Source organism: Diabrotica virgifera, chromosome 6 (genome assembly GCF_917563875.1).
Source record: "Diabrotica virgifera virgifera chromosome 6, PGI_DIABVI_V3a".
Taxonomy (NCBI): Eukaryota; Metazoa; Arthropoda; class Insecta; order Coleoptera; family Chrysomelidae; genus Diabrotica; species Diabrotica virgifera.
The window spans coordinates 239,671,351-239,697,770 of NC_065448.1; the positions used below are offsets into that span (position 1 = coordinate 239,671,351).

The 26,420-nt window shown below is 33.0% G+C and overlaps 1 protein-coding gene across 1 annotated transcript; it reads left to right on the forward strand.

Annotated features, from left to right (window-relative positions):
* The first annotated feature begins 5,836 nt into the window (after positions 1-5,836).
* Positions 5,837-21,784, forward strand: LOC126886810 (glutathione S-transferase-like). The gene is made up of 5 exons (XM_050653875.1): positions 5,837-5,947; positions 10,588-10,736; positions 14,644-14,811; positions 16,286-16,425; positions 19,985-21,784. The coding sequence occupies exons 2-5, from the start codon at positions 10,604-10,606 to the stop codon at positions 20,180-20,182; spliced, it is 639 nt and encodes a 212-aa protein (XP_050509832.1). The 5' UTR covers positions 5,837-5,947; positions 10,588-10,603; the 3' UTR covers positions 20,183-21,784.
* The last annotated feature ends 4,636 nt before the right edge of the window (positions 21,785-26,420 follow it).

Sequence of the window (26,420 nt, forward strand, 5' to 3'; positions counted from 1 at the left end):
TGTTCAAATGACATGTCAAAAATTATTCAATATGGCGGCTGTGGCACAGCTGTAGTTAGATTATTTATGGTTGTTGCGTTTTAAAATTTGTGTGAAAAGAAACAACAAACAAAAGTTAGTTAATAGTTATACTGCCTTTTTAAATAGTTTTCATATACCTATATTTTTGGACTTTTGGACTATTTTGGACAAGGAAAACTCATTCTAATTTGGTAAGTAGTTTTTATTATAATCATATTGTAATTATACATTTGGATTAGGTTGAAATACATACATTTATTTTCTCAAGAATGCGGATTTTAGAGAGAAATCCCAAATTAGGTTCGATTTTTATTTTTAAATTATGATTTTTTGGCGTAGATTTATTTATCTAGTACAGCGATACTCAACCTTTTTCTTTCCTGGGCCACATAGTAGCTATTGCCACAGCTTGCGGGCCGCAATCAAGATGAAGTAGTATATATGGGGTGTTTCATTGGGAAACGGAAATACTTGAATGGTGAATAGAGGTAAATGAGGCGGTTCTAGACATACTAAATTTATTGCTCCACCGACTTTATAGGTAACCGAGTTACAGACAGGGTGTTTTATCGATTTTGCCCATTTCTTTCTGGACCCATAACTTTAGAACCACCTTGTCTATTTTTTTTGATATTTGGTACACATATGTCATATTTAGAACCCAAACCACCCAACTACGAATCGCAAGAAAAATCCAGGTCCGGATTAAACAACATTATAAATCCATTGTGACTTTGAAACAACATCCTGTATATTGAAATTTTCAAAACCCGTTTGCACATTTGAAAAGAGTTTTAGTGGAGCTTCCATTTTTTGCGCAGACAATTCAATGACTTTAATTTTGAAATTGTCGAAATTTTTAAGAACTCGAACTTTCAAAACAAATTAAACTTAGTTTTTGTACTCTTTTCAAATGTGCAGACGAATTTTGAAAATTTTAATATACTGGGTGTTGTTTCAAGGTCACAATTATTAAAAATATTTTTTGTTAATCAGGACCTGAACTTGTCTTGTGATTACTAAATGGGTCGTTGCAATGTAGTAAATAAGTATTGATTATTTTTAAAATGAGTATTTGTTCATTAACTTTAATAATTTATTATTAAAGGTTAATAATACCTTGCGTTTTATTCAAAGTTCTTAAAAAGTTCAATATAATTTAAAATTAAAGTCATTAAATTGTCTGCTTTACGCCCAAACTAGTGATGCAGTTGTTGACAAAAACACCGGTTTTCGGTTATACCGTTTTTTTTACCTACAGTTTAACCTGGCGGTTATAACCGGACAAAAAAACCGGTTATTCCAAAAACCAGTGTTAGGTTTTTATAGTCATAGCCAATACCAAATAAGTTACATTTACATTGCGCTTTAGTTTGCCATACTACATTCGAATCGATATCAGTCCATGTCAGTATATAAATCAGTCATCAGTGTTATAAAATCGGTTTCAGTCAGCTTAAAGTTTCTCACTTATGCACGGGGGCGAAAAATTTTCCCACTTTTTCTCTAAATTCAGTATTTTTCCCACCTATCCGGTTTTTTACCGGTTATTACTTTAAAAAGAAAAAACCGGTTATAACCGGGACAAAGAAACAACCAGAAAAACCGATTATTGCAAAGAAAAAACCGGTTTTAGGTTATAACCGGTAGGTTTTTCCCATCCCTAGCCCAAACACGCCTAAACACATCGGTATACTATTAAATAATTTGAAAAACACGTGAAATTTGACAAATAATTTGATCACAGGGCCCTTTAGTTAGCCTTCGGACCGCATAAAAAACGCTAGAGGGCCGCATGCGGGCCGCAGGTTGAGTATCACTGATCTAGTAGGTATGTAATGCTTTGATTTACATACTTAATTTGATTACCAACAAAAGTTCTACCAATCTTCATCTAATATATTGTTTTCTTACTGTTTTGTTATATTTTTATATTTTCTTCCACAAAATTTAAACTACATAATTTAATTTTCAAAACAACTGTCAAACAGTAAAACGTTCAGTTACCGTATTTTTCCACATGATAAATAATGTGGGATTGGACGAGTGAGTCTACGCTTCGATTACGAATCAAAGCGTCACGAAATTCACGGGTTCAATTCCCGACGCAAGTTTTATTTTTTTATTTTTTTATGCATGTTATGATTGTAAGTATATTTGTTATATAATTTTTTTTTCAGAAAATGCGTATTTAAAATTTTTGCCAACAATTATTATCGTTCAGAAATCATTTTTTCTTTGTGGCATTTTTCAATGTGTTTGTGTGCGTTTTATTCTTTTATTTTTTTAAATTTTTGGTATTGTCTTAAAAATCAGATAATATGTAGTAGAAGTATAACTTCTTACGTGCGTACAAAGTACACACATTCTTGTTTTTAGACCATCTGTCTTCTTAAGCCATAGTAACACTTTTTGGCGAGCACTATTCTTCTTTTAATTTCTTCACTAACATTGTTATCTTTAGTTAGCAGCGAGCCTAAATATATGAAGGTGTCGACACCTTCCAGTTCTAGGTCGTCAATTATTATTCTAGTTGTCGGGTTGCTTGACCTAGTGCAACACATATATTTGGTCTTTTGAACATTTATATTTAGTCCCATTCTCTGTGCACATGCTCTTAACGACCGAAATGCTTCGGTCAGAGATTCTGTGGACGTGGACCTACCTATGATATCTATGTCATCTGCGTATCCGACAATTTGTACTGATTTGTTAAAGATAGTACCATTCGTATTAATCTTTGACTCTCGAATGATTTTTTCTGCCAGGTTAAATAAGAGACACGATAGTCCATCACCTTGTCTTAGTCCATTTTTGCAATGGAAAGGTCTTTAAAAATCGTTTTGGATTTTTACCATACTCTCTGCTCCTGTGAGTGTAAGTTCAGTTAATTGGACAAGGTGAAGCGGTATTTGAAACTCTACCATAGCAAGTAGAAGTTTACTTCTATTAACTGAGTCGTATGCGGCTTTGAAGTCCACGAATATGTGGTGGGTGTCGATGCCGAATTCTAGGGATTTCTCAAGGATCTGCCTCACTGTAAATATCTGGTCCGTTGTTGATTTATTAGGACGGAAACCGCACTGATATTCTCCCACTATTTGTTCGGCTTAGGGGAGAAGTCTTTTGTACAATACGTTGGACAACACACGTATGTACCAACGTAATATTTTAGAAAACTCGGATGATGAAAGAAGTTCGAATAACATGGTTATGTAAGAAATAGATAAAGATCGATGAGAGACTGATGAGGAGGAGGAAGTTGTACCTGGAAAGAAAAGCAAAAATAATCCCTACCCCTTTTGACAGGGTGGGAAAATGAAGTAGTAGTAAAATTAGATGAAAACATTTCAGAAGGTATAGAAAGGAACACAAGTCGCTTTATGCTACAGGTGTTACATTTCCCGATATATCCATCCAAAAATGTCACAGTCCACAGTTTTCCAGGAGGAAATAACCGCAATCCATCACTGCGTCGAAGAAATAGAAAGAAGGAAAAGAACGTACCGTCCAATTGCCATTTTCATAGACACTCAGGCAGTGCTTAAGGCACTCAATGCTATGCAGGTCAATTCTAAGCTAGTATGGCATTGTTTTGGTGACCTAAATATACTAGGAGACCGTAGCAAGGTTACAGGAGCCTTGGTACCGGCGCACGAGGATCATAAGAACAATGAAAAAGCAGATGTATTGTATTACACCGTTCTTAGGCGTCAACGCCCTTCGGTAGGGATCTATAGAAAAAGCAGATAATATTGCCAAATTAGGCTCATCATTGCCATCATTCGTTGGACCGAAAACCTGCGGCGTTGCAAAGGCAGTGACAGGAACAGCTACAAGGAAATTGACAGTTCATTCACAAATCTCCAGAATAATAAAGGAATTCACCAGTACAAAGAGAGACGAAACAGTTCATGACCGAATATTCGCTAAAATTTACGGCAGACCTACTAAGCAAAGGTAGGAAAACAGTCAGAGCTATAGTAGGTCTGCTAACAGAGCGCTGTAAGCTGAATAGGTAGTTGAATAATGATCTATTCAGATTCTGTCACCAAGATGAAGAAACAGCAGTGCACATCTATGTCAGGCTGACAGTCTGATAAATGTGCCGTTCTTTGCATTAGGCTAAGAAAAACAACGGACAAATAACTATCTGGAAAGCTTCAGTCTGTAAGCTATTAGACTTTTTGAAAGGGGTCACATTAGAAAATGTCTTCTTCTTCTCTTCTTATACTTGTTGTAGATCTGTCGCTCTGTTAATTCCGATGTTGAAGTATTTCTTGAGTGGTAGACTGTCAGCTATCTCTCCATTTTTTGATGGTCTCCCCGGTGGACGCTTGCTTGCTGGTTTTCCTTCTGGAGCAATTCTTGGTAGTATGTGCTCCTCCATTCTTTTTACATGACTGAACCATTTTCTTTGTCTTTGCCTGCCCCATCTGACTACATCTTGCACGCCACATTATTCCCTGATGATGTTGTTTCGTATTCTATCTCTTCTTGTCTCCCCTGCTATTGCTCTTAGTGTCTTCATTTGGGCTGTTCGTAGCATGCTTTTGGTTTTATTGGTGTCTTCTCTTGATTCAATGCCATAAGTCATAACAGGTCTGATGCAAGTTTTATAAATTTTAACTTTGCTGTCCATTCTCATATATGGGTTATTCCAGACCACATCTCTCAAACATCCGGACAAGACAGCGGCCTTGTTAATTTGTTCTCTTAGGTCTCTAGCTGGGTCATGATAACTTGATAACTCTACACCTAGATATTTGAACTGGTTTAGCTGTTCTATTGGTTTTCCCTCTACCAGTAGCTTGCATCTAATTGGGTCTTTCGCAATGGTAATGCATTTTGTTTTCTGCGTGGATATGTTCATGTCGAGTCGTCGACATGCTTGATAGAATCGATAAAGTTGTCTTTGTAGGTCATCCTCGTCCTCTGCAATCAAGGCTGCATCATTCGCATAGCACACTATTCTGATTCTACTGTGGCCGAGTTTGTATCCTAGTTGTAGCGATTCCATATCTTCTATTATTATTTCATTCATTAGCATATTGAATAGAAATTAACTGAAGCTGTCTCCCTGCCTGATTCCTCCTGGTGTTGGTATGTTGGCCGTAGTGGTGTCGTTTGTTTTAATTTTTGTCGTGTTGTTATTGTTCATTTGTTTTATGACTTCAACAATGTTTGCCGGTATCCTTTTTTTACTTAATTTTCTTTATTATATCGCTAAGTCTGACTCTGTCAAATGCTTTCGTTAGGTCTACGAAGCAAATATATGCAGGTTTGTTATATTCTTACGACTTCTCTTTCACTTGTTTCATGACAAATATTGCGTCCGTCGTCGACCTGTCTTTCCTGAATCCTTACTGCTCTTCTCTGTTCTTAATCTGTGATTCCAATTTATCCTTGAATATGCCTGTGAATAACTTCATTGTCGTATTTAAGAGAGTTATTCCTCTGTAGTTGTCCAGGCATTATCTTTGTCCTTTCTTATTAGAAAATGTACTCTAGATAAAATTTGAGTATCTATCTAGTTTGTTTGCAATACCCACAACAGACAGCAACAATAAATAAAATTGCAATGCCAGAATATTTGCCAATTTTCTTTAACGCATATGCACGAGAAAGAATAATTACTGCTATATCCCAAACTTTTTTTTCTTGCATTACCAATCAAATCAATAATTTCTTATCCTCACACAATTCATGGTAGTACCCTCGTACATGAATCTTCTAATTCTAATCCATTGGTGGGTACTACCCAAATTCTCGAAAGCGGCCTTCAACAAAACCACAATACATTAATTATGTGTATAACTGGTTCCCTCTATAATATGTTTTTAAGTAGTTTGTTGCCTCGCGCATTTCGTTGTTACAACTTGAAGACCTGAAGATAGGTATCTAATTTTCCCAATACTTCTACCAGGTATGTAACTTTTATTAGATTTCTACTTAAGCTTTTATTAACAGTGCACACTTATAAATATAACGTTTTTTCAAAAGAAAAACTTAAAACTCGGGTGATTAACTGCGAATATTCGGTGTCGGAAAACACTTCGTCGACGGAAAATTAGTCGACAACATTTGGTCAACAAACAGTTGGTCGAATGCACAATTCATCGAATGTACAATTCGTCGACGAACATTTGATCGAAAGGATTTTTCGTCGACAAAGATCCAAAGGGAATAATGGCGACAAATGAAGAATTATTGATTTTTGATCTTTGATCAAATTTGACTTGTCCGAAAATGCTCCGTTTGCAAGTGCGACGACACCAAAAAGAAGAACGGTACAACATCACTAATTAAAATATCGGTATATAGCCCAGTAAGGATCGTTTTTAGGTGGGTGTGAGAGGTGGCATTCAGATTTTTGCGGATAATGTTAGGTGATACTAACTTCGTTAATAATAATTGATTTATGCTCCTTCTCAAATATGCCCGGAACATTAATAAAAAAAATAAAATATTTAAAAATTTCAAAAAATTTCGTTTTTTTTCTACTTTTTTTGCTTATAACTTTAAAACTATTCATTTTGGAACAAAGTCGTATAGGAATAAAACAAAGTTAATTAAATTTTCTATCAGATGCGATTGGTTAAAAATGTCTTAATTTATCATCCTTGCTGCAAAATAGCAATAAATATAAAATAAGGGGGCAAAACAAGCCTGTCCCTATTCAATGATTTTCCATCACTTAGGTTACACTTGGAACCTTCCTAATTCGCTTAGAAAATTTTTGTAATGTGCTAAAATCGTACACCAAATTTCATTAAAATTGACTTACTAGATTTTGAATAATAATTTTGCAATCTAAACTTTTTTAAAAAATTAAAATTTTTTAAAATTTTGCACAACAAAAACTAGAACATACAAAGATTTGTCAATTTTTTACATATAAAGGAGCACTCCACCTATCTAATGCACTTTACAGAATTGAAATCGGATTGTTTAAGCAGCCTCAGCAATGTTTTAAAGTTATAAACAATTTTTGGCTTATAAACAAATTAGCCCTGTGGCCAGGAGGGGGTGCTACGAGCGCCTTTATTTAGATGGACTTACCCAAGATTTTTATTTTTTTTTTTTGACCCGCAGAACACGATTTTTTTGGGTAACAGTTGATCCGGATGTCGATAAGATTGTTACAAACAAAGAACTTGAGGAATTACATAACATCTATTTTTCGCAAAATAAAACATTTTTTTTGTATTTCTTGGGTAATTCTAAGCAAAAAATGTTCTTATAAGTTTTTTCGTAGGATGCATAGTTTTCGAGATAAACGCAGTGGAACTTTCAAAAATTCGAAAAATTGCAATTTTTGAACGCGAATAACTTTTGATTAAAAAATAAAATAGCAATTCTGCTGACAGTATTTGAAAGTTTAAGTCAAATTATACCGGTTTTAATTATTTGCATTGCTAAAAATTAATTTTTTTGTTATTAAACAAAGGTATATCTTTTATAAGCCAAAAAATTGTTTATAAGTTTAAAACATTGCTGAGGCCCCTTAAATAATCCGATTTTAATTCTGTAAAGTGAATTAGATAGGTAGAGCACCTCTTTATATGTAAAAAATTATACAACTTCTAAATGATCTACTTTTTGTTCAGAAAGATTTTTAAAAATTTGAACTTTTTTAAAAACATTTAGATTGCAAATTTATTAGGCAAAATCTATTAGGTCTATTTTAATGAAATTTGGTACACGGTTTAAGTATGTTACAAACAATTTCCTAAGCGAATTACTAAGGTACTAAGTGCCACCAAAGTGGTTAAAAACATTGAATAATAACAGGAGTATTTTGCCCCCTTATTTTGTATTTATTGCTATATTGCAGAAAAGGTAATACGTTAAGACATTTTTGACCAGTCGTATATCATGCAAAATTCAATTATCTTTATTTTATTTTTCTACGACTTTATTCCAAAGCAAATCGTTTAAAGTTATAAGCAAAGAAAGCAGAAAAAATCGACGTTTTTCAAAATTTTTAAATATTTTAATTTTTTTATTAATGTTCCGGGCATATTTGAGAAGGAGCATAAGTCAATTATTATTACTGAAGGTGTCACCTAACTTTATCTGCAAAAATCCGAATGCCACCTTTCACATCCAAAAATAGACGTTTTTTCACAGATCCTTACTGGTCTAATATATTTGCTGTCTACTCTCCCATCGCAGCCAATGTTTTTATTAAATTTAAAAATAATTAAGATTTAGAAAAAAAATTAACAAAACCCCCAAAAAAATAAATTCAGATATGTATAATATAATATTCCAGTTAACAAAATAAAAACCAATAATCCGTAGTTTGTCACCCTTACTTTATCCTAAAGATAAATAACAGTTTGTCGACGAAAAATCCATTCGATCAAATGTTCGTCGACGAATTGTCCATTCGATGAATTGTGCATTCGACCAACTGTTTGTCGACCAAATGTTGTCGACCAATTTTCCGTCGACGAAGTGTTCTCGACCAACTTTCCTAGACCCGCGAGGATTAGAGTGGCGGATCTACGGGAAGGGAAAAAGGGGAAATTTTCCCCCCTAACAAGGTCCAAACTTAAAAAAAAGCTGACATGAAACTTAAATCACAGACAGACAAATTCAATCCAATAAACACGCTAGCTAGGAAAATTAAGGGAACTAATGCGTAAAGTTATTATTTATGTCTTTTATGTAGTTTGGGTTTATCTTTTTTGCGTCTTTTGGTTGGTGTTTCATTGGAAGTTCCCTTCCTAAGTCAAATTTCCCTCCCCAGGAAAATGTCTAGAACCACCACTGGAATATTAAAACTTTTTAAAATGTCTGTTCTTTGCTTTTCGGCATGGCATACCTAACAAAACTAAACTCTGATACAGTAACCGACTATACAACTGATTATTAAATTGTTTATTAAACAATGGAAAAACTTCGGGATTTCCCCATAGTTAAGCCTCAAATTTCGATCAGCTACATTTTTTCTTCTTCTTCGGATTTTCTGATTATGAGTTCGCCATCTTCTTCCCGGAGGATCTCAGTCCAATATTATTTTCGGCCACCTGTGCTCTGGCATTCTTTGTATATGCCCGTACCACAGTAGACCTCTGTTTTTCAACTTTTTTGTAATTGAGCATTCTACTACTTTGGCGAATTGTAGACATCTTCTCATAAAATTCGATTCAACTGTTTTTATTTTATTTCGTATTGTTCTTGTATGTCATTGGCTATACTTCGGCTCCATATAGGGTAATATTCTCTGAATGATTTTTTTTTTGTTTTCTTTGGTTGGAGTGTTGTTCTATATCACTCCATGAAGTGCTTTCGTTCCTCCATGCTATTTTCGTTTCTATATCTTTCGTAGAAGTACCATCTCGGCTTATCAATGACTCTAAATTTTTAAAATCTGTAACCTCGGATCCAGTATATAAATATTCGATCTTGCATATATTTATCTTGAGTCCCCATAGCTCATACTCTTCCATTCATTTCTCGATCATATATTCCATGTCCTCCCTGCCTTGTGCAAAAATAACTTGATAATCGGTTAAAAGTAGTGAATACAATAATTTATTCTCTTGTACTGGTATGCCTATTGTTCCATATTTTCTACGCCACATTTTCAAAGCCTATCTATGTAAATTGTATATGTTAAAAAGTATAGGTGATGGATCACATCCCTATTTGAGGCCTTTTGTTGCGATTTTTTTTGTATTTCATTGCTTAACTTTATTTGGCCTTGTGTTTTTTTATACACTATTTGTGTTATATTCACCCATTTCTCTCTAACGTGCATTCTTCGCATTACAGTGGAACCCCGATAAGTCGGCCCCCGAGAACCCGGAAGTCCGGCTAACCCGGACCAATTTTCATCAGACAAACATTTCAACAATAAAAATGTATGTAATATAATATTTGAGAGATAATGTGTATTTGTGTAATTTGAATTGTACGATAGTAAAAATGACTCATGGCACACGGCGGCAGAGCAGAGCGACGTTCATTGTCTCGGTTTATCGGAAACAACAGGCACCTGTTGTAGTATTCCTTTATTTATTTCAAACTGTCTTAGCATTGTTTAAAAAAGACTAAAAGACTATTTAAAAAATTATTTTTTAAACAATGGTCTTAGTTTTCACTGTTCCTAAATAACATAACATCTTTCCGATTTTAACTGCATTGTGTGTAATACAGTCTTGTATTGTTCGTTTCCGTTTGCTGTTTGTTTAGGTTTGTGTTAACGTGTTTTTAGTAATTCAGATTTGTAGAATACTGTGCATATATATATTTCATGTTATTTCAATTATAACGGAGTTTATCTGTAAGTATACCGTGTTTTATTAATTTTTACCATATTTTCCGGCTAACACGGATTTTCGATAACCCGGATCGGCCGCGGTCCCGATTAATCCGAGTTATCGAGGTTCCACTATACCTCCCAAAGTTGTTTCCTGAGAAGCATACACTATCGTATTTTTTCTCCAAATTGATAAAGGTCATATGTGTCCATCCAATCATACAAAATCTACAATGATCATTTTTAATCCATTACTTTTTATTTCTTTCTATAAAAGTAACTTTATCTTCCAGAATAATTTGATCAAAAATGCCAAATTATAAGCTTACCTACTTCAATGTCACCGGAAGAGCAGAACCTGCGAGAGTTATGCTTCATTATGGTGGAATTCCTTTTGAAGACGTTCGAATAGAGCATGCTGATTGGCCAAGCATAAAACCAAGTAAGATAATTTATAACAGCAATAGAGTATTTTTAAAAAATTTAAGTAAATTTATAAAAGGTACATAATTTATTAACTCTCTAAAATGTACATACTCTACATATCTACGTCACATATGCAGAACGTTTTCGATCTGATTACAGATCATCATCAGTGCTGAACAGGATGCTCACATGCTAAACCACCAAAATTGAAAATATTTGGGTAAATAATAAATTAAAAATAGTAATGTCAGTGTCAAGTAATGAAAGTGAAGGTCAAATGGTGCCCGGGACCAAATAATGTAATATTTACAATATCTATGTTACTTATAACAAGTATAGTCAATGTTTCCATGACTGTATAATTTTAAAGAGTTTAACTTTAACACCAAATATTTTCAATTTTGGTGGTTTAGAATATGAGCATCCTGTTCAGCACTGATGATGATCTGTCATCAGATCGAAAACTGGTTCTGCTTTTGTGTTAATAATGAATTTTAATAAGTTATATACCTTTTATAAGGGATTTTACTTAAATTTTTTGTGATATATGGTATACAGCCAACTATAGGAAAACCTTTTTCCTTGAGGAGAATATTTATCATTGTTGTATATTTTGTAGTCAAACCTCAAAGCTTCGGCGCTCCTAGGTTTGACTAGTCAACCCTTAGGTCTGACTTACGGTCTTAGTCAAACCCTGAAAAAAATTCTATTTTCGGCCTTTGACTAAAGAATTTTCGTCAAACCTAGGAGAGACTAATTTGATCAGGCCAACGTCGAAACTTAATTTCATGAAATCACACGGTTCTTAGACATACTACGGTTACCCAGATCGACGGTGGTGGGGAGACTTCAATTTTTGACTTTACGTCACAAGCGTAGAGAATCCCATATTTTTAAATGATTTTCGATCATTGAATGTGTGTTATTGTGTAGTATTTCTGTTATTATTAAATAATAAGACAAATAATACACATTTTATCTTATACCGGGTGGTGAATCGTAAAATGGGCCATAGGAAACTCGATGTAAAATTCTGAACTGTTGAATTCCTGCTTCCCTAATTATTTTACATCATATAAGAGAATATTTGTAGAGAATTGAAATCTGTATTAAAATCAAAAGTTAAAATTGTTCTTCGATTTAAACGTATTCCAAAATTTTGAAAAATATAATACATTTGCCACAGTAGGTATGTGTGTAAAAGTTAGGCCACTCGTTACTATTTAACTGTGTTCACACCATTGACTGAATAAAAAAATCTTTATTATTAATATTTTCTCCGCAGCTGAGGCTTATCAACTGTATTGCTTTTAATGATAAAATAAAAATATTGACAGTTCAAAAATGTAAAAATAATAACTTCATTGTGTCATTGCACTGTGTGTGGCCTAATTTTGGGCTGAAAAACGTATTTTTACGCATTTTTACTAAATTTTGGAATATGTTTAATTCGTAGAACAATTTTAACACTTGTTTTCAATACAGATTTCAATCCTCTACAAATAGTTTCTAACGTTTTTTGATATAAAATAATTAGGGAAGCAGGAATCAACAGTTTAGAATTTTACATTGAGTTTCCTATGGCCCCTTTTCCAATTCACCACCTGGTAATATCCTAGTTTACTTTATATTTTTGTATTTGTAATTTTGGTGTTGTTTCCCGGAAAAAACTTATTTTGAATTATTCATGAAAGTTGTACATCGTTTCTATTGTAGGAGTTTAAATAAGAATATATATTTATAAGGTAGGTTAAAACTTTAAAATTTCATTATGTATTAACGTAATAATATTGTTGATGATATTTTAGAATGCCAGGTACAGGCTGTAGTGTGGCCAAATTTATTAGGTACCTATTATTTAAATTATTACAATAAATTACTAGTAATTCTAATTCACATAATCCTAGCTGACCTCTAAGGATAGTATGTATTCAATAGTTAATCCAGTATTAATGGAAATTCATCGACAAATTTTCATTGTAGGATGGAGGTTGAAGTCCTAGATTTCCGTAAATATTGCATGGATAAATATCAACAGTTTTCCATAATTAGGTATTATAATCCACTAAACATCTTTATTTCTTAACTATCTTGACTATTTTCCTTACATCAAAGACATATAAATACCGATTAAGGGGAAGGAGCAAAATGCAAAATTTTGACGCAGGTCAAAATTCTCATTAGTTTTTTAAATGTATTCATTTTTTTCGAATCCTGAGAAAACTGGTAAATATTTTTGAAAAATTTAAACGCAGAATGAAAGACTACATTATTACCGAGGGCCGAAAGGAACTGACAACTTCTATAATGTTTATTTTAATAAGTTACAGGGCTGAAAATAAAAGAGAACTGTGATTTTTAATTGCAAATATTTCATTCAAAAGAAACTTTTTATTTTACTCTAAGGGACTTTTGGCCCTCGGTAATAACGTAATCTTTCATTCTGCGTTTAAATTTTTCCAAAATACTTATTAGTTTTCTCAGGATTCGAAAAAAATCATATTATGATTCAAATTACAGTACACTCGTGACGTAATCGCACCCTTAATGTTCATTGGTTAGTCGATCTGGGCAACCGTAGTAATGTCTAAGAACCGCGGGAAATCAGGGTTTGATCAGTGAAACTCGTTTGACATTTGACATAGTCTGTGATGTTACATTAGTTTCGTTCCTCATCAATAGGGCTTTTCATCGATTGTCATTTGTTTCGATCTTCTGTCATATGTTGTATAATCTGTGTATAATATTAATAAATGAGTATACGACATCTGACAGAAGCTAGAAACAAATGACTGTGAATGAAAAGCCCTATGGTCTGTGTATATGATAGACTGTTGGTATACAGTGCGTCCATAAAGTAACGCATAAATTCATTATTTCGTAAACCGACGATATTAAGGAAAAATTCCGAAACAGCTCGATTTTTATTTTTAAATTCCGATTTTTTGGCATATATATCATACTAGTGACGTCATCCATCTAGGCATGATGGCGTAATCGATAATTTTTTTAAATGAGAATAGGGGACATGTGACAGCTCATTTGAAAGGGTATTTAATTCTCTATTCACTAATATAAACATTAATATATTTATTTGTACAAGGTGTTCAAAAAAACATTTTTTTAATTAAAATAATTGAGACAAAAAGAAGAATGTATGTAATTTATTTAATTCAAAATACGTTTTAATGTTGTCAGAAAACGGGAAAAAAATGTTTATTTGACAAATAAATATTGTTTTTCGCTTAAATTCAATGTTAAACCTGCCACCCACCTGCCTCTCTACAGTTGAACATGCCGTTTAAACGAAAATCAATGTTTATTTGTCAAATAAATTTTTTCTTTCTGTTTACTGACACTAGTAAAATGCATTTTGAATTAAATAAATTACATATATTCTTCTTTTTGTCTCAGTTATTTTAATTAAAAAAAATGTTTTTTGAACACCCTGTATAAATAATTATGTTAATGTTTATATTATTGGATAGAGAATTGAATACCCCTTTAAATGAGCTATCACATGACCCCTGTTCCTATTTAAAAAAATCATAGATTACGTCATCACGCCCAGATGGATGACGTCACTAGTATGATATATATGCCAAAAAATCGTAATTTAAAAATCAAAAGCGACCTGTTTCGGGATTTTTCCTTAAGGTCGCCGGTTTACGAAATAATGAATTTATGCGTTACTTTATGGACGTGAGTCCATTTTCTACATAGGTAATAACAGAAAATAAAATACTAGCAATAATTGGTTTAATTGTTTCTTTGACAACCAGTTTCGAGATCTTCAATTTCTTCATCCTCAGCTTTTCATCAGTTCCTCGATAAGGTTACTTATCTTACCACTAAAAAAGAGATGTTACAGTTGTTTTAAATGGTAAAATAAATTTTAAAAATATATTGAAATAAATTTTTAGCAACCCCATTTGGACAATTACCAGTTTTGGAAGTTGATGGTAAGAAGTATACACAAGGAACCCCTTTGGCTAGATATGTGGCCAATATTGTTGGTTTGGCAGGAAAAACTAATGAGGAAAGCTTGGAAATCGAAATTGCAGTTAATATTGTGTCCGAGCTCTTAATAAGTATGTACCCATTGTATTAATTATTAATCTAAAAGGTTCTGGGGTGCTAGCCATGATCTATTAATACCCATAAAAATAAGGTTACTATGCTTTTTCTCATGAGGATCTTTCAGTGCGTCACAGTTTTTCGATTTCTTTCTAACGCATTAAATTGTATGTGATAAAAAAACGCACGTCGGTGATTACATTTTGTCGGTGGCATTTATAACATTTATTCTAGTTGTCAATAGATGGCGCCATAATCAAAAATAAAATAATTTGAGAAATTATATAATATATATCTACGAATATAATCTGAACAATTTTATACGACTATACAAATCAAAGAAAATACCATTTTATAAATGCAGTAAACAAAATTGATTTGTTTTTTGCCAAATTGCAAATAAAATGTGACAACTGTCTTACCTTTTTTTCTATCATTTGTGACGCACTGAAAAATGCTCATGAAAAGAAGCATATAATACGATGTTATATCTTTCCTATACTGTTGTACTGATTCAAGTCATGGCCTCTCACAGACGTCACCTTCAAGAAAATTGAGGTTTTTGAAATGTGGCTTTATCGTCGAATCCTAAAGATATCTTATACCGACCACATTACTAAGCAGGGTGTTTTGCTGAGAATGCAAAAAGAAAAAGAGCTGTTAACCACAACAAAACAGGCAAAATCGAATACCTCGGCCACATCATGAGGATTAGCGGGAGATATGGACTCCTGCAACTAATATTGCAGGGAAAAGTAGAAGGAAAACGAGGAGCAGGAAGGCGAAGGATTTCCGGGCTGAAAAATCTACGTAAAGTTTGTTTAGTAGTAAATGGTTGACTTTAATTAGTGCGGTCGTAAATATTATTAAATTTATCTGACTTGGCCCATTGTTAAGACCGGTCCGGAGCAATAAGTAAACGAGGTAGACAGAGTTGGTCTTTTGACAATTAACACTGACTAGACGGTACTCCTATAATAAAGCAAAGGATCCACAAAATTTACAATAACTACGACGACAAAAACAAAAAAAATGGATGTAAAATATATTGCTTTGCCTGATATACCCGAAATTAATGTTTTCAAATGTGTTTTAAAATAAATTAAATCTATTTTAATTGCTAAGATTATAGAAAAACAAACATTCAAACATATTTAAATTTTACCTGAAACCGGGCCTTTTATACTATTGAAGTACCAGTACAAGTATTGACCATTGAAGTCAACAATTTACTGCTAAACAAACTGTACGTGGTTCAACATAACAACCACAAATTTTTTCAGAGCAGCAGTGTACAGATTGCTATGATAGTCGCCAACATCAGAACGGATATGCACTACAAGAAGAAGAAGGAACACTAGCAACTATATAGGAAGTTTCCTAAAAATTTCCCGAAGTGGAAATCCCAATGTCGAATCAACTTATTTTAAAGTAAAGTTCTTATGTTATTAGTATAGATTCTAACGATTTTTTTGTTATTATTTTTAGCTGCTTATGAATTCAAGTATGAACCTGATGAAGAAAAGAAGAAGCAGCACTTAAAAAAGCTTAATGAATTGATGGCTAAATACTTACCAGTTCTTGATGAAGCTGCAAGGAAAAATGGAGGTCATCTTGTTGAGAACAGGGTAATTTTTTATTTATAAATTTTATGTCTCAGAAATTTAACTTTGCTTTCGAATTTTTCGAGGTATGTAGTTTAAATTATATCTTTTATTTTGTCCTTGTCAATATTAAACATGATAAACAATTTTCTTCAAATGATTTAATAGATATGTTCAATGTTCATTTTGAAAGGACTCTCCCTCGATATTTTAGAAATACGACATATTAGAAAGAAATGCCAAAATACATCAAGGGGGATATCTTCAACATTGACCTCTACATTACTCTCTGTCCCCCTTGTGTTATATTGATTACTTTTCTGGTAAGAGTCAATGTTTCTGTTCCATACGATAATATAGTTTCGATCGCCAGGTAAAATAAATACATTATTTTAAATGCGAGAATTCACGAATATGAAGAGTACGATACCATGCTCTAGGCTAGGATACCATCCTTTGGTCTCCGTAGTGAACGCACCCTAAGCCGCCCATGCCAATTCTTATCCTGTTTAACTCTTGTTGTTCGACAATCTCTTCTTAATTTATTCTTGTTGCCTAGATATGTATAGTTATCCACTAGTTCAATTTGAGTGGCATTAGTTGAGGTGTTTTTGGCCAGTACAATGTATTTTGTGTTTGTAAAAGTTAATGTTAAGGCCAACTCGTGTACAAGAGCTCTGGAGGTTTTGGAGAAGTTAACAGGCATGATCTACCAGGTCTGCAATAAGGACTATGTCGTCTGGAAATCTCAAGTTGTTCAGAAACTCCCCATTTATGGTAACTCCAATATTTTCCCAATTATGGTTTCTGTAAAAAAACCGTGAATATAGTAAAGTAAGGAGTTTTTAAAGCTTTTATGACGCATTCGCCTCCTAGTTTTATTATTTCACTCACAATGCCGTCTTCTCCAGGTGTTTTGTTGTCCTTCGTACCTGTTAACGCTGATTCAATTTCGACTTATCTCGATGAATAGCTTTAGGATGGGCAGCGTATGGCAAACTAATCTCCCAGAAAATGTGTTAGAAGTCCTCATCTCACTAATTAATGATTCTTTTGAGAAAGGTGAATTCCCAGAGTGCCTGAAGACAGCCATCATTATTTCTCTTCATAAGGGTGGTGAAATATCTAATATGTACCTGCAATTATAGATTTACTGTACTACTACCGGTACTCTCCAAAATTATTGAGAGACTCATAAAAGCCCGACTTATGTCCTTTCTAGTTGAAAACAACATTTTATCACAAAATCAGTTCGGCTTTTTAAATAATAAATGCACCACTGATGTCATGTTTTCTGTACTACATGAGGTTTATCAAGCACTGAACAATAAATAATCTTCACACTCACCGTTTTTTGTGACTACGCCAAAGCTTTTGATTGTGTAAATCACAACATTTGATAAAAAAACTAAATTTCTACGGAATTCGAGGTATTTCTTTAGATTGGTTCCAATCTTACTTGGATGATAGGAAACAACTGGTTAGAGCAAATGATACAGACTCTAGTCTCAAAAACATTGTATGTGGGGTACCTCAAGGTTCAGTATTGGGTCCTCTACTTTTCCTTATCTTTATTAATGACATCACTAGTTTAAAAATCGATGGAAAAATCTTTCTTTTTGCTGATGATACCAGTATCACTTAAAGCAACTCAAATATTGCAACTCTTCATGCTACTAGGACTTCTGATCTACTTACAATAAAAACCTGGTCTGACTCTCGTTTAACGTAGATAAAACAGTAGCATTGTCTTATAAAGGAGCTCTTCAACCCTTACCTCTTAATAACAGCCAGATCAGTACCGTTGATTCTGTAAAATTTCTTGGTATTTTTTTAGACAGCAACCTTAAATCATCCCACCATATCGATTTGTTAAGGAAGAAACTATCCTCAGCTTGCTATGCTATAAGATCTGTTTCGAATGAACTTAATTTAGCATCTTCCAAAATAACATATTTTTCTTTGTTCGAGTCATATCTTCGTTATGGTCTTCCTTTTTGGGGTTCTGGTACAGCTGCCCAATTCGATGTTATTTTCAAATTACAAAAAAGAGCAATAAGATATATGTTTGGCCTCAGAAGAACAGCACATTGCAGAAGTTACTTCAAAGATCACGGAATTTTAACCCTTCCATCTTTGTATATCTTAGAAACTGTTTGATTAATTTGTAAACATCTACATGTCTTTCCACCAAGACCTAATCATGACTACTTCACGAGAAATTTTACGTTTGACGTCTATTTGCCGACCCCGTCCTCTGAGTTAGTAAAGAAATCTATATTATATTTTGCAAAAAAACTTTACAACCATCTCCCTCTACAACTTAAATCTGCAGCATCTTTCGCCAAATTCCGTAAACTGACAAAGCCTACCTATCTGAAAGACCATATTATTCATTAGGAGATTTTCTTAATCAATAACTAAGAAATTACAGTACCCTTTGCACAAATAGTATTTTTATTATTTTTTGTCTATATTTGGATTAATTACTAAGTAGACTGTGCATTTGCAATTTATTTAAATTTTGCAATTGGTTATTTCTGTTTAACATCATTATTATTATTATTGTAAAAATATTGACGATTTATGTAATTTTAGTAAAGTGGATTGTTATTGTTTTGTTTTCTTGACTTTTTTTAAGCTTTGTCGATAAAATTGTACAATTTTTCATGACAATAAAGCATATTTCTATTCTATTCTAAACTAAGAGACGTGTTCAAGGAAAACATCTCAATAAAGCTAAAAAGAAAAGCATTTAACCAGTGCATACTTCCTGTGCTCACTTATGGAGCTGAAACAGTGACATTGACTAAAGCATCAATAAGAAAATTACAAGTAGCACAACGAAAAATGTAAAGATCCATGCTTGGCCTAACTTTGAGAGACATAATACGGAATGATGAGATACGGCGAAGAACTGGAGTAGAAGACATCATAAAACGCATTACGAAGTTGAAGTGGAAATGGCCAGGACACGTAGCAAGCTACTAGATGGACGGACGACATTAAAAGAATAGCGACAAACTGGATTGCAGCTGGGTAGGACAGAGAAGGGTGGAGACATCGTGAAGAGGCCTATGTCCGACAGTGGACAAATTTGATTGTGTGATGATGATAAATTTCCTCTTCAGTTATATCTGGAAGGTCTTTTGATCCTTGATTTTGTATGGCTGTGATTAAGTCATACTTCATTGAAAATATCTAGTAAATCATTTTTCAGTCATTTTTGTGTACATTTGATACAAACTTCCCATTATTTTATACCTAGTTCTTTAAAATTGGCTCCCTTTAAACGTATCAGATGTATGTTTACGATATATATTAATGAAAAAAATCTTCAAATACCTGGCTGATAAGATCTCCTGAACCCCCTTTTTTCCTGATCTCCATTTTTAATTTTACTTATTTTCCTGGAGTATAGATAGCAAAGCTAAACCTAAATATTTATAAATTGAGATTAGATTTTAGATTGCAGTTATTTCTTAAGGACGCTGATCTCTTTACTTTACACTTCTACTTATTATATTATCATATTATAGTTATTACAGAAAAATAATAACTCGTTGCAATTATTTACTTTTAGCTCACCTGGGCAGATATCTTCTTTGTAACATCTTATGAAGATATAAGAAATATACTCAAGAATAAGGATATTGTGGAAGATTTTTCTGGATTACAACATTTGAAGAAGAACGTACTGTCAGAAAAAAATATAAGGCAATATATCCAGAACCGACCAAAAATTCCAACCTTTGTTTACGACCTAAGAAGCGAAGTGTAATTTTTTAAACATTATACAAAATATTTATTTTCATTTTGTAAAGTTAATGCCCGATTTCACCAACGATACCTAAACAGTTACCTTATTAAGTAATTCTTATCGATAGGAACTTCCTAAGTCAATACTTATAAACAATAGCGTTTCATAACTAAAAGAACTGCTTATCTAGGAAATTCATTCCTAGGAAATGGAGGAAAAGAAAAGAGTTGTAAATACATATATGACGAAAAATTAAAGTTAGTTGAATTGTCATTAATGAAATAATTTTAAAATAAATAATATGTTAAAAATTGCTTTTTATTATTAATTTTTAATGACACACTTTTAGTGATATTATCATGAATGAGTTTTTGAAACACAAAACTAATTTATTAGGTACCTACTAGGTAGAATACATAATTTTGTCAATAGACCTGTAAAAAACTCCAAATGACTTTCTATGTTTTCCAGCACATATTATATTATTAATATAAAAGGTAATACAAAATTACAACTAATATATTACAGAATAACAGAAAAATTAAGGTAAGAAGCAACTTATTGACAAACGTCACAAGTGCATTAGTCAAAATTGTAAAAATATAACCTTACTGTCAACGATAAGTAATACCTAGGGCCGGTATTTCAATAGCTACTTAAGCTTTTGCTTAGCTAAGCCTGTGTCAAAAGTTAAGGAGAAGCTTAAGCTGGGTGCCGTATTTCCATCATTCTCTTAACTAAACTGATGCTCAGCTGTAAAGTTAATTGGTTTGGTACCTCTGAATACGTCAAAGTGCCAGAGCTAACTGTTCTGAGGTAAAAACCACTACTGTTGACATTTAATTTTATCTTGTCATCTGTATCAATGTTATTTTTACTTCACTTAATTTTGTGTACATGGTACATGTGTTTTTAGTTTATTGTCTATATTTTCTCTGGTTATATTTTTATTGTTATTTTGCATAAGCAATAGATCCGTCTTTGAAATTTTGTTTATTGGATATATTCCTTAAAATGTCAAATTGGAATGTAAGATTATTTTTGTAAAATAAATATACCTACCAAGCATTGTAGAAATAAACAATTTTCATGTGCCTACACCTTCCAAAAGTAGTAAGAATTTTAATAATCGTTATTACGATTAACAAATTAATAGATTATTATTTAATAATCCAATAATAACGTTATTACTTAAAAGTTGGTTTTCAAAACAACTCTATAATTAATATTCTATAAAAATAACCCCAAAAAACAGAAAACAAATTTTAAGCAAAGGCTTAAACCAACTCCCGCGCGAGCTTAAAATTATTTGGTTTAAGCCTAGGCTTAAGCCTCAAATTGAAGTGGAAATACAGGCATCTAGGCTTAAGCAAAGGCTTAAAGTAAGCTTTGGCTTAAGTGAGGTTGGAAATACTGGCCCTTAAAGTTTAGGGAGATCGAAAACCGTATCCTAACGTAAGGTAATGCTTAAGCGGTTTAGGTAATTCTTATCGTATGGTGCAATCCGTTTTAGAGTTAGGAAGTACCTAAACCCACTTAGGTAATTCTTAAATATTTAGGTATCGTTGGTGAAATCGGGCATAAAACACCTAAAACATTTTTAATACAATATACCTAAGCAAATACTTAGTTTTTGTTTCTAGCACTAAATACGAGTAATAACGTGAAAATTGTAGTACAGTACGACTAAGATTAGATAAATGTCATCTTAATCGTACTGAAAATCGGTATCAAAACTAATTGGCAATACATTCTTCTTCTTATACTTGTTGTAGATCTGTCGATCTGTTAATTCCGACGTTAAAGTATATCTTGAGAGGTAGACTGTCAGCTATCTCTTCATTTTTTGGTGCTCTCCCCGTTGGACACTTGCCAGCTGGTTTTCTTTCTGGCGCCATTTTTGGTAGTCCATGCTCTTCCATTCTTTTTATATGACTGAACCCTTCTCTTCGTCTTTGCCTGCCCCATCTTAGTACATCTTGCAAGCCACATTTTTCGCTGATGATGTTGTATCGTATTCTATCTCTTCTTGTCTTCCCTGCTATTGCTCTTAGTGTCTTCATTTCGGCTGTTCGTAGCATGCTTTTGGTTTTATTGGTGCCTTCTATTGATTTAATGCCATAGGTCATAACAGGTCTGATGAAAGTTTTTTAAATTCTAACTTTGCTGTCCATCCGGACAAGACAGCGGCCTTAATTTGTCCTCTTAGGTCTTAACTTATACTAATACAAAGAAATTTTTGTAAGGATTACTATAAATTTTAATTTTTGTGAAAATGGCGTTATTTTATTTTTCACTTTTTCCTAAAAAATTCGAAAGGGTTCTCTTATTTTCATCATAACTTGCTTAATTTTGATGCTATTAACTTCTTCTGGAGCTCCTTTGATAGGTATTCCGAAGTACTTTGACAATTGTTTAGCAGGTATATTTTATAAAATGCATCGTTTTCCCGTTATTTAAGCTTAAATACTTAGATTTGAGTACTCGTCGAAAAAAATATAGGTAGGTACATTCAATTACCCATAACTCATTTTGAATTAACATTAGTTTAGTTCTTTAAGTAAAAGTGTATTCAATTTTTTATTATCGTCAATTTTGGTAACAATAACTTTTTGTAATAGCTCATAGTTTTTGAATTATACGTGAAAAACATGTTTAAAACATGCATTTTTTTTACGAAAAAATAAAATCTTTGATCTTTAATAACTTAAAAAGTATTGATTTATGTTTATAATTTTATACAACAATTTTTTTATTATAAAAGTATTATTTTTAATAAAATAATTTTCACCCCTGAAAAGAAGTGGCATCCACCCCAAGGATAAAAGCGCAAGTTAGCATCATGTCACCTTTGTTCCTTGAGGTATCCTCTAACTGCTCACCAATTTTCATGAAAATCGATGGAGGTTCAACGAAATCGGAGGTGAAAACCTTCAGTAACAGCACTATACGATTTAATGGTGTTTACGATATGGAGTTGGAAAATGAGGCTATAAAGGATTTTGTTGCCACCATTTGCAAATTATTAATAGATAATAAACCCAGTGTTTGTGGGTGAAATGAGTTTTCTCAAAACTTTTCCGTATGACCAAAAATCACATTTTGTACAACAATAGTTTAAAATAAAGTAATATATATTTAATTAAATGAACAATAAATTTATTTAACCTGTAAATAGCAAGGTAGGGTGTTAAATTGTCGTTTTTTGCAAACTACGCAGTGACTCAAGAGGCTTCCTTAATAACCTCTCGGGATTTGGTCACGCTACCTCTTAAAACCCACTAAATTTCATTTGCCGATGTCAACTCATTTCAGAGCATTAATGCCTGGTTGCACCAACAGATCTTAAGCTCCAGCTTAGCTAAGCTCTGCTCCGGATAGGACCACCGGAAGTTTCACTTACGTTGCACCATAATTTTGGATTCTTACCTTGTTATCAAGTATATCTATTATTATATTATGATATTTCTATTATATTTTATTGTTATTATATTACATTAATCCTCATGATATTCTCGGATTAAGCCTAAGATCTGTTGGTGCAACCAGGCATAAATAAATTATGAGTTTGTAAGAAAAATTTCAATATCCCGTGTCTCGGAAAACGAAGCATTTGCGGAGATATGTATCTGTTGAAAATTTTGTTGAAATTTCTCTTAAAAATTCTGTTGAAAATTCCACACCTGTGATTTTGAACCAATCAAAATACGTTATTTTGACAGATCACCATGGCAACGGAGGTATTTTATCGGAAATTTTTTGCTCGTGGGGTACCCAACAGCGAATTATAGTGGAAATTTTTTGACGTTTACAATAACAGAACATTTTTGACAGACTGGTTTTTATTTGTTTACATAATTTAGTTTTGATTCATTTTAGTTACAAAGCTAAGATGTTTTCTATATTCTTCGGACACCTCCTCTCTTCTTAATGGCGAAAATGCAGGACTTTGAATGTTTTCAATTAAGTTTCTATGTCTAATAAAATATATATAATATTTAGACACTAATTTATTTACCTTTTTCCCATTCAGTACTTTCAATTTTGCGTAGTTTAGTTTTAAAAACGCCAAAAAATAATTTTCTATCACTTGTAGTTACTCAAAACTTATGTAAAATTGAAGAATATACTATTTTCTATCTTGAAATGGTATTCCCATGCAACTACAATGAGTAGAAATTACGAATTTGAAAGCCTAAATAATTGCTGACAAAGCTATGGCGCGCTATTAATCTGTTCATGCAGCTTTGGATTTTCAAATGCAAATTTGGTGTGGAATTTTCTTACCGAATACCACGCGAAGTCAAATTAATATCCGGAAATTTTTTTTTGATCATGAATATTTTTAGAAAATTTCCCTCGTCTGCGACTCGGGAAATTTTCAAAATATTCATGATCTCAAAAAATTTCCGGAAATCATTTGACCTCTAGTGGTATTACTAGTGAAAATTATCCACGACAGAATATACTCTAAACTGGAGCTGGATATTAGTGACACTCAATATGGGTTCCGCAATGGTATGGGTACCAGGGGCACGCCAGGTTTCCCCAACACGACTCTACCTTATCGGCAGAGTCTTCGAGAAGTGTACGGTAAATTGAAGTTGTAATTACGTCTTTGTACTCGCTTTATAACGCTTAAAAAATTACGGGGTCTGGATTTCAACGCATATTTTTTTTAATTCTCTTATCAAAGTTACACGTGAAGTTAGTCGTGATGATGACAGTTGGGGAAACATGGAATACCCGGGTAACAGAGAGGCATTACTCTCCTTCAACGTGCTGACACAGTGAAGTTTGGATGTTAACCGTCCTCTTTACGTCTGTTTAGACTACAATAAACAATAAAGCGTTTGATAAAGTAAAACTAGATCGACTCATCAAAATTCTAAAAAATAGAAACCTAGATGAAAGAGATTTAAGGCTAATAACAAACCTCTATTACAATCAGCGAGCAATAGGAAAAATTGAGAAAGAAATATCTGAAGAAATGGAAATAAACCAAGGAGTCAGGCCAGGCTGCATACTATCACCTCTATTATTTAACGCTTATTCTGAAGAGATAATTCGAGAAACTCTGGAAGATGAAACAGTCGAAATCAGTGTAAATGGCGTCATATTTAACAATATTCAGATATGCAGGTGATACAGTAATAATAGCCGATAGTTTACAAGACCTGCAAAGACTCATGAGTAAAATAGTAAGGTGTAGTAGGGAGTACGGACTCTCTCAATATCAAAAAGACGAAGTTTTTGAAAATTAGTAAAAACAACCATAATACTAATGAAATCTTGATAGTAGAGGGGCAGCAGATCGAAAGAGTAAAAAAGTACACTTACCTAGGAACACCTATAACAGACAATAATGACTACACTGCAGAAATAAAAGTCAGATTCGAAAAAGCACGTTCTAATTTTATGAAAATGAAAAAGGTTTTATGTAGCAAAGATTTAACATTAACTTTTAAAATACGCCTAACAAAATGTTACTTGTACAGTGTACTATACTATGGAGTGGAATTATGGACGTTAAATCTAGAGCAAATGAGACGACTTGAAGCCTTTAAAATGTGAACCTATAGAAGAATTATGAGAGATCCTGGGCAGGTAGAGTTAGGTTACGTTCACTACGGAGACCATCGCATGGTATCCTCGCCTAGAACAGAGTATCCTACTCTTCATATTCGTGAATTCTGGCATTCAAAATAATGCATTTATTTTACATAGCGATCGATAGTATAGTTTTGATTGCCAGGTAAAATACATGCATTATTTTATATGCGAGAATTCACGAATATGAAGAGTAGGATACTCTGTTCTAGGCGAGGATACGATCCGATGGTCTCCGTAGTGAACGCACCCTTACGAACAATTAAGTACTAAGAAGAATAGGTTAAGAGAAGGAAGTTGAACTTAAAATTAAAGAAAGAAAGCTGGAGTATCTCGGACGTGTGATGTGGAGCTAGAAGTATGGCATCCTGCGACTCATAATGCAAGGAAAGATAGATAGAAGATGAAGCATCGGAAGACGATGAATTTCATGGCTGAAGAACCTGAGATAATGATTTGGATGCAGCTCAAAATAACTATTTAGAGCTGCTGCCTCAAAAATTAAAATAGCTATGATGATTGCCAACCTTCGTAGCGGAGATGGCACCTGAAGAAGGAGAATCTGTAATCTAATTATGTATCTGTAAATTTGTGAATACACACACCCAAACTTTTATGGATTCAGCATGTATTTCAAAGCAATATTTAT

Coding starts and splice junctions, on each gene's coding strand:
- LOC126886810 (XM_050653875.1), top strand. CDS start 10,604: ATGCCAAATTATAAGCTTACCTACTTCAATGTCACCGGAAGAGCAGAA. Junction 14,812..16,285: donor TGTGTCCGAGCTCTTAATAA/GTATGTACCCAT, acceptor TATTATTTTTAG/CTGCTTATGAATTCAAGTAT. Junction 16,426..19,984: donor GTCATCTTGTTGAGAACAGG/GTAATTTTTTAT, acceptor ATTTACTTTTAG/CTCACCTGGGCAGATATCTT.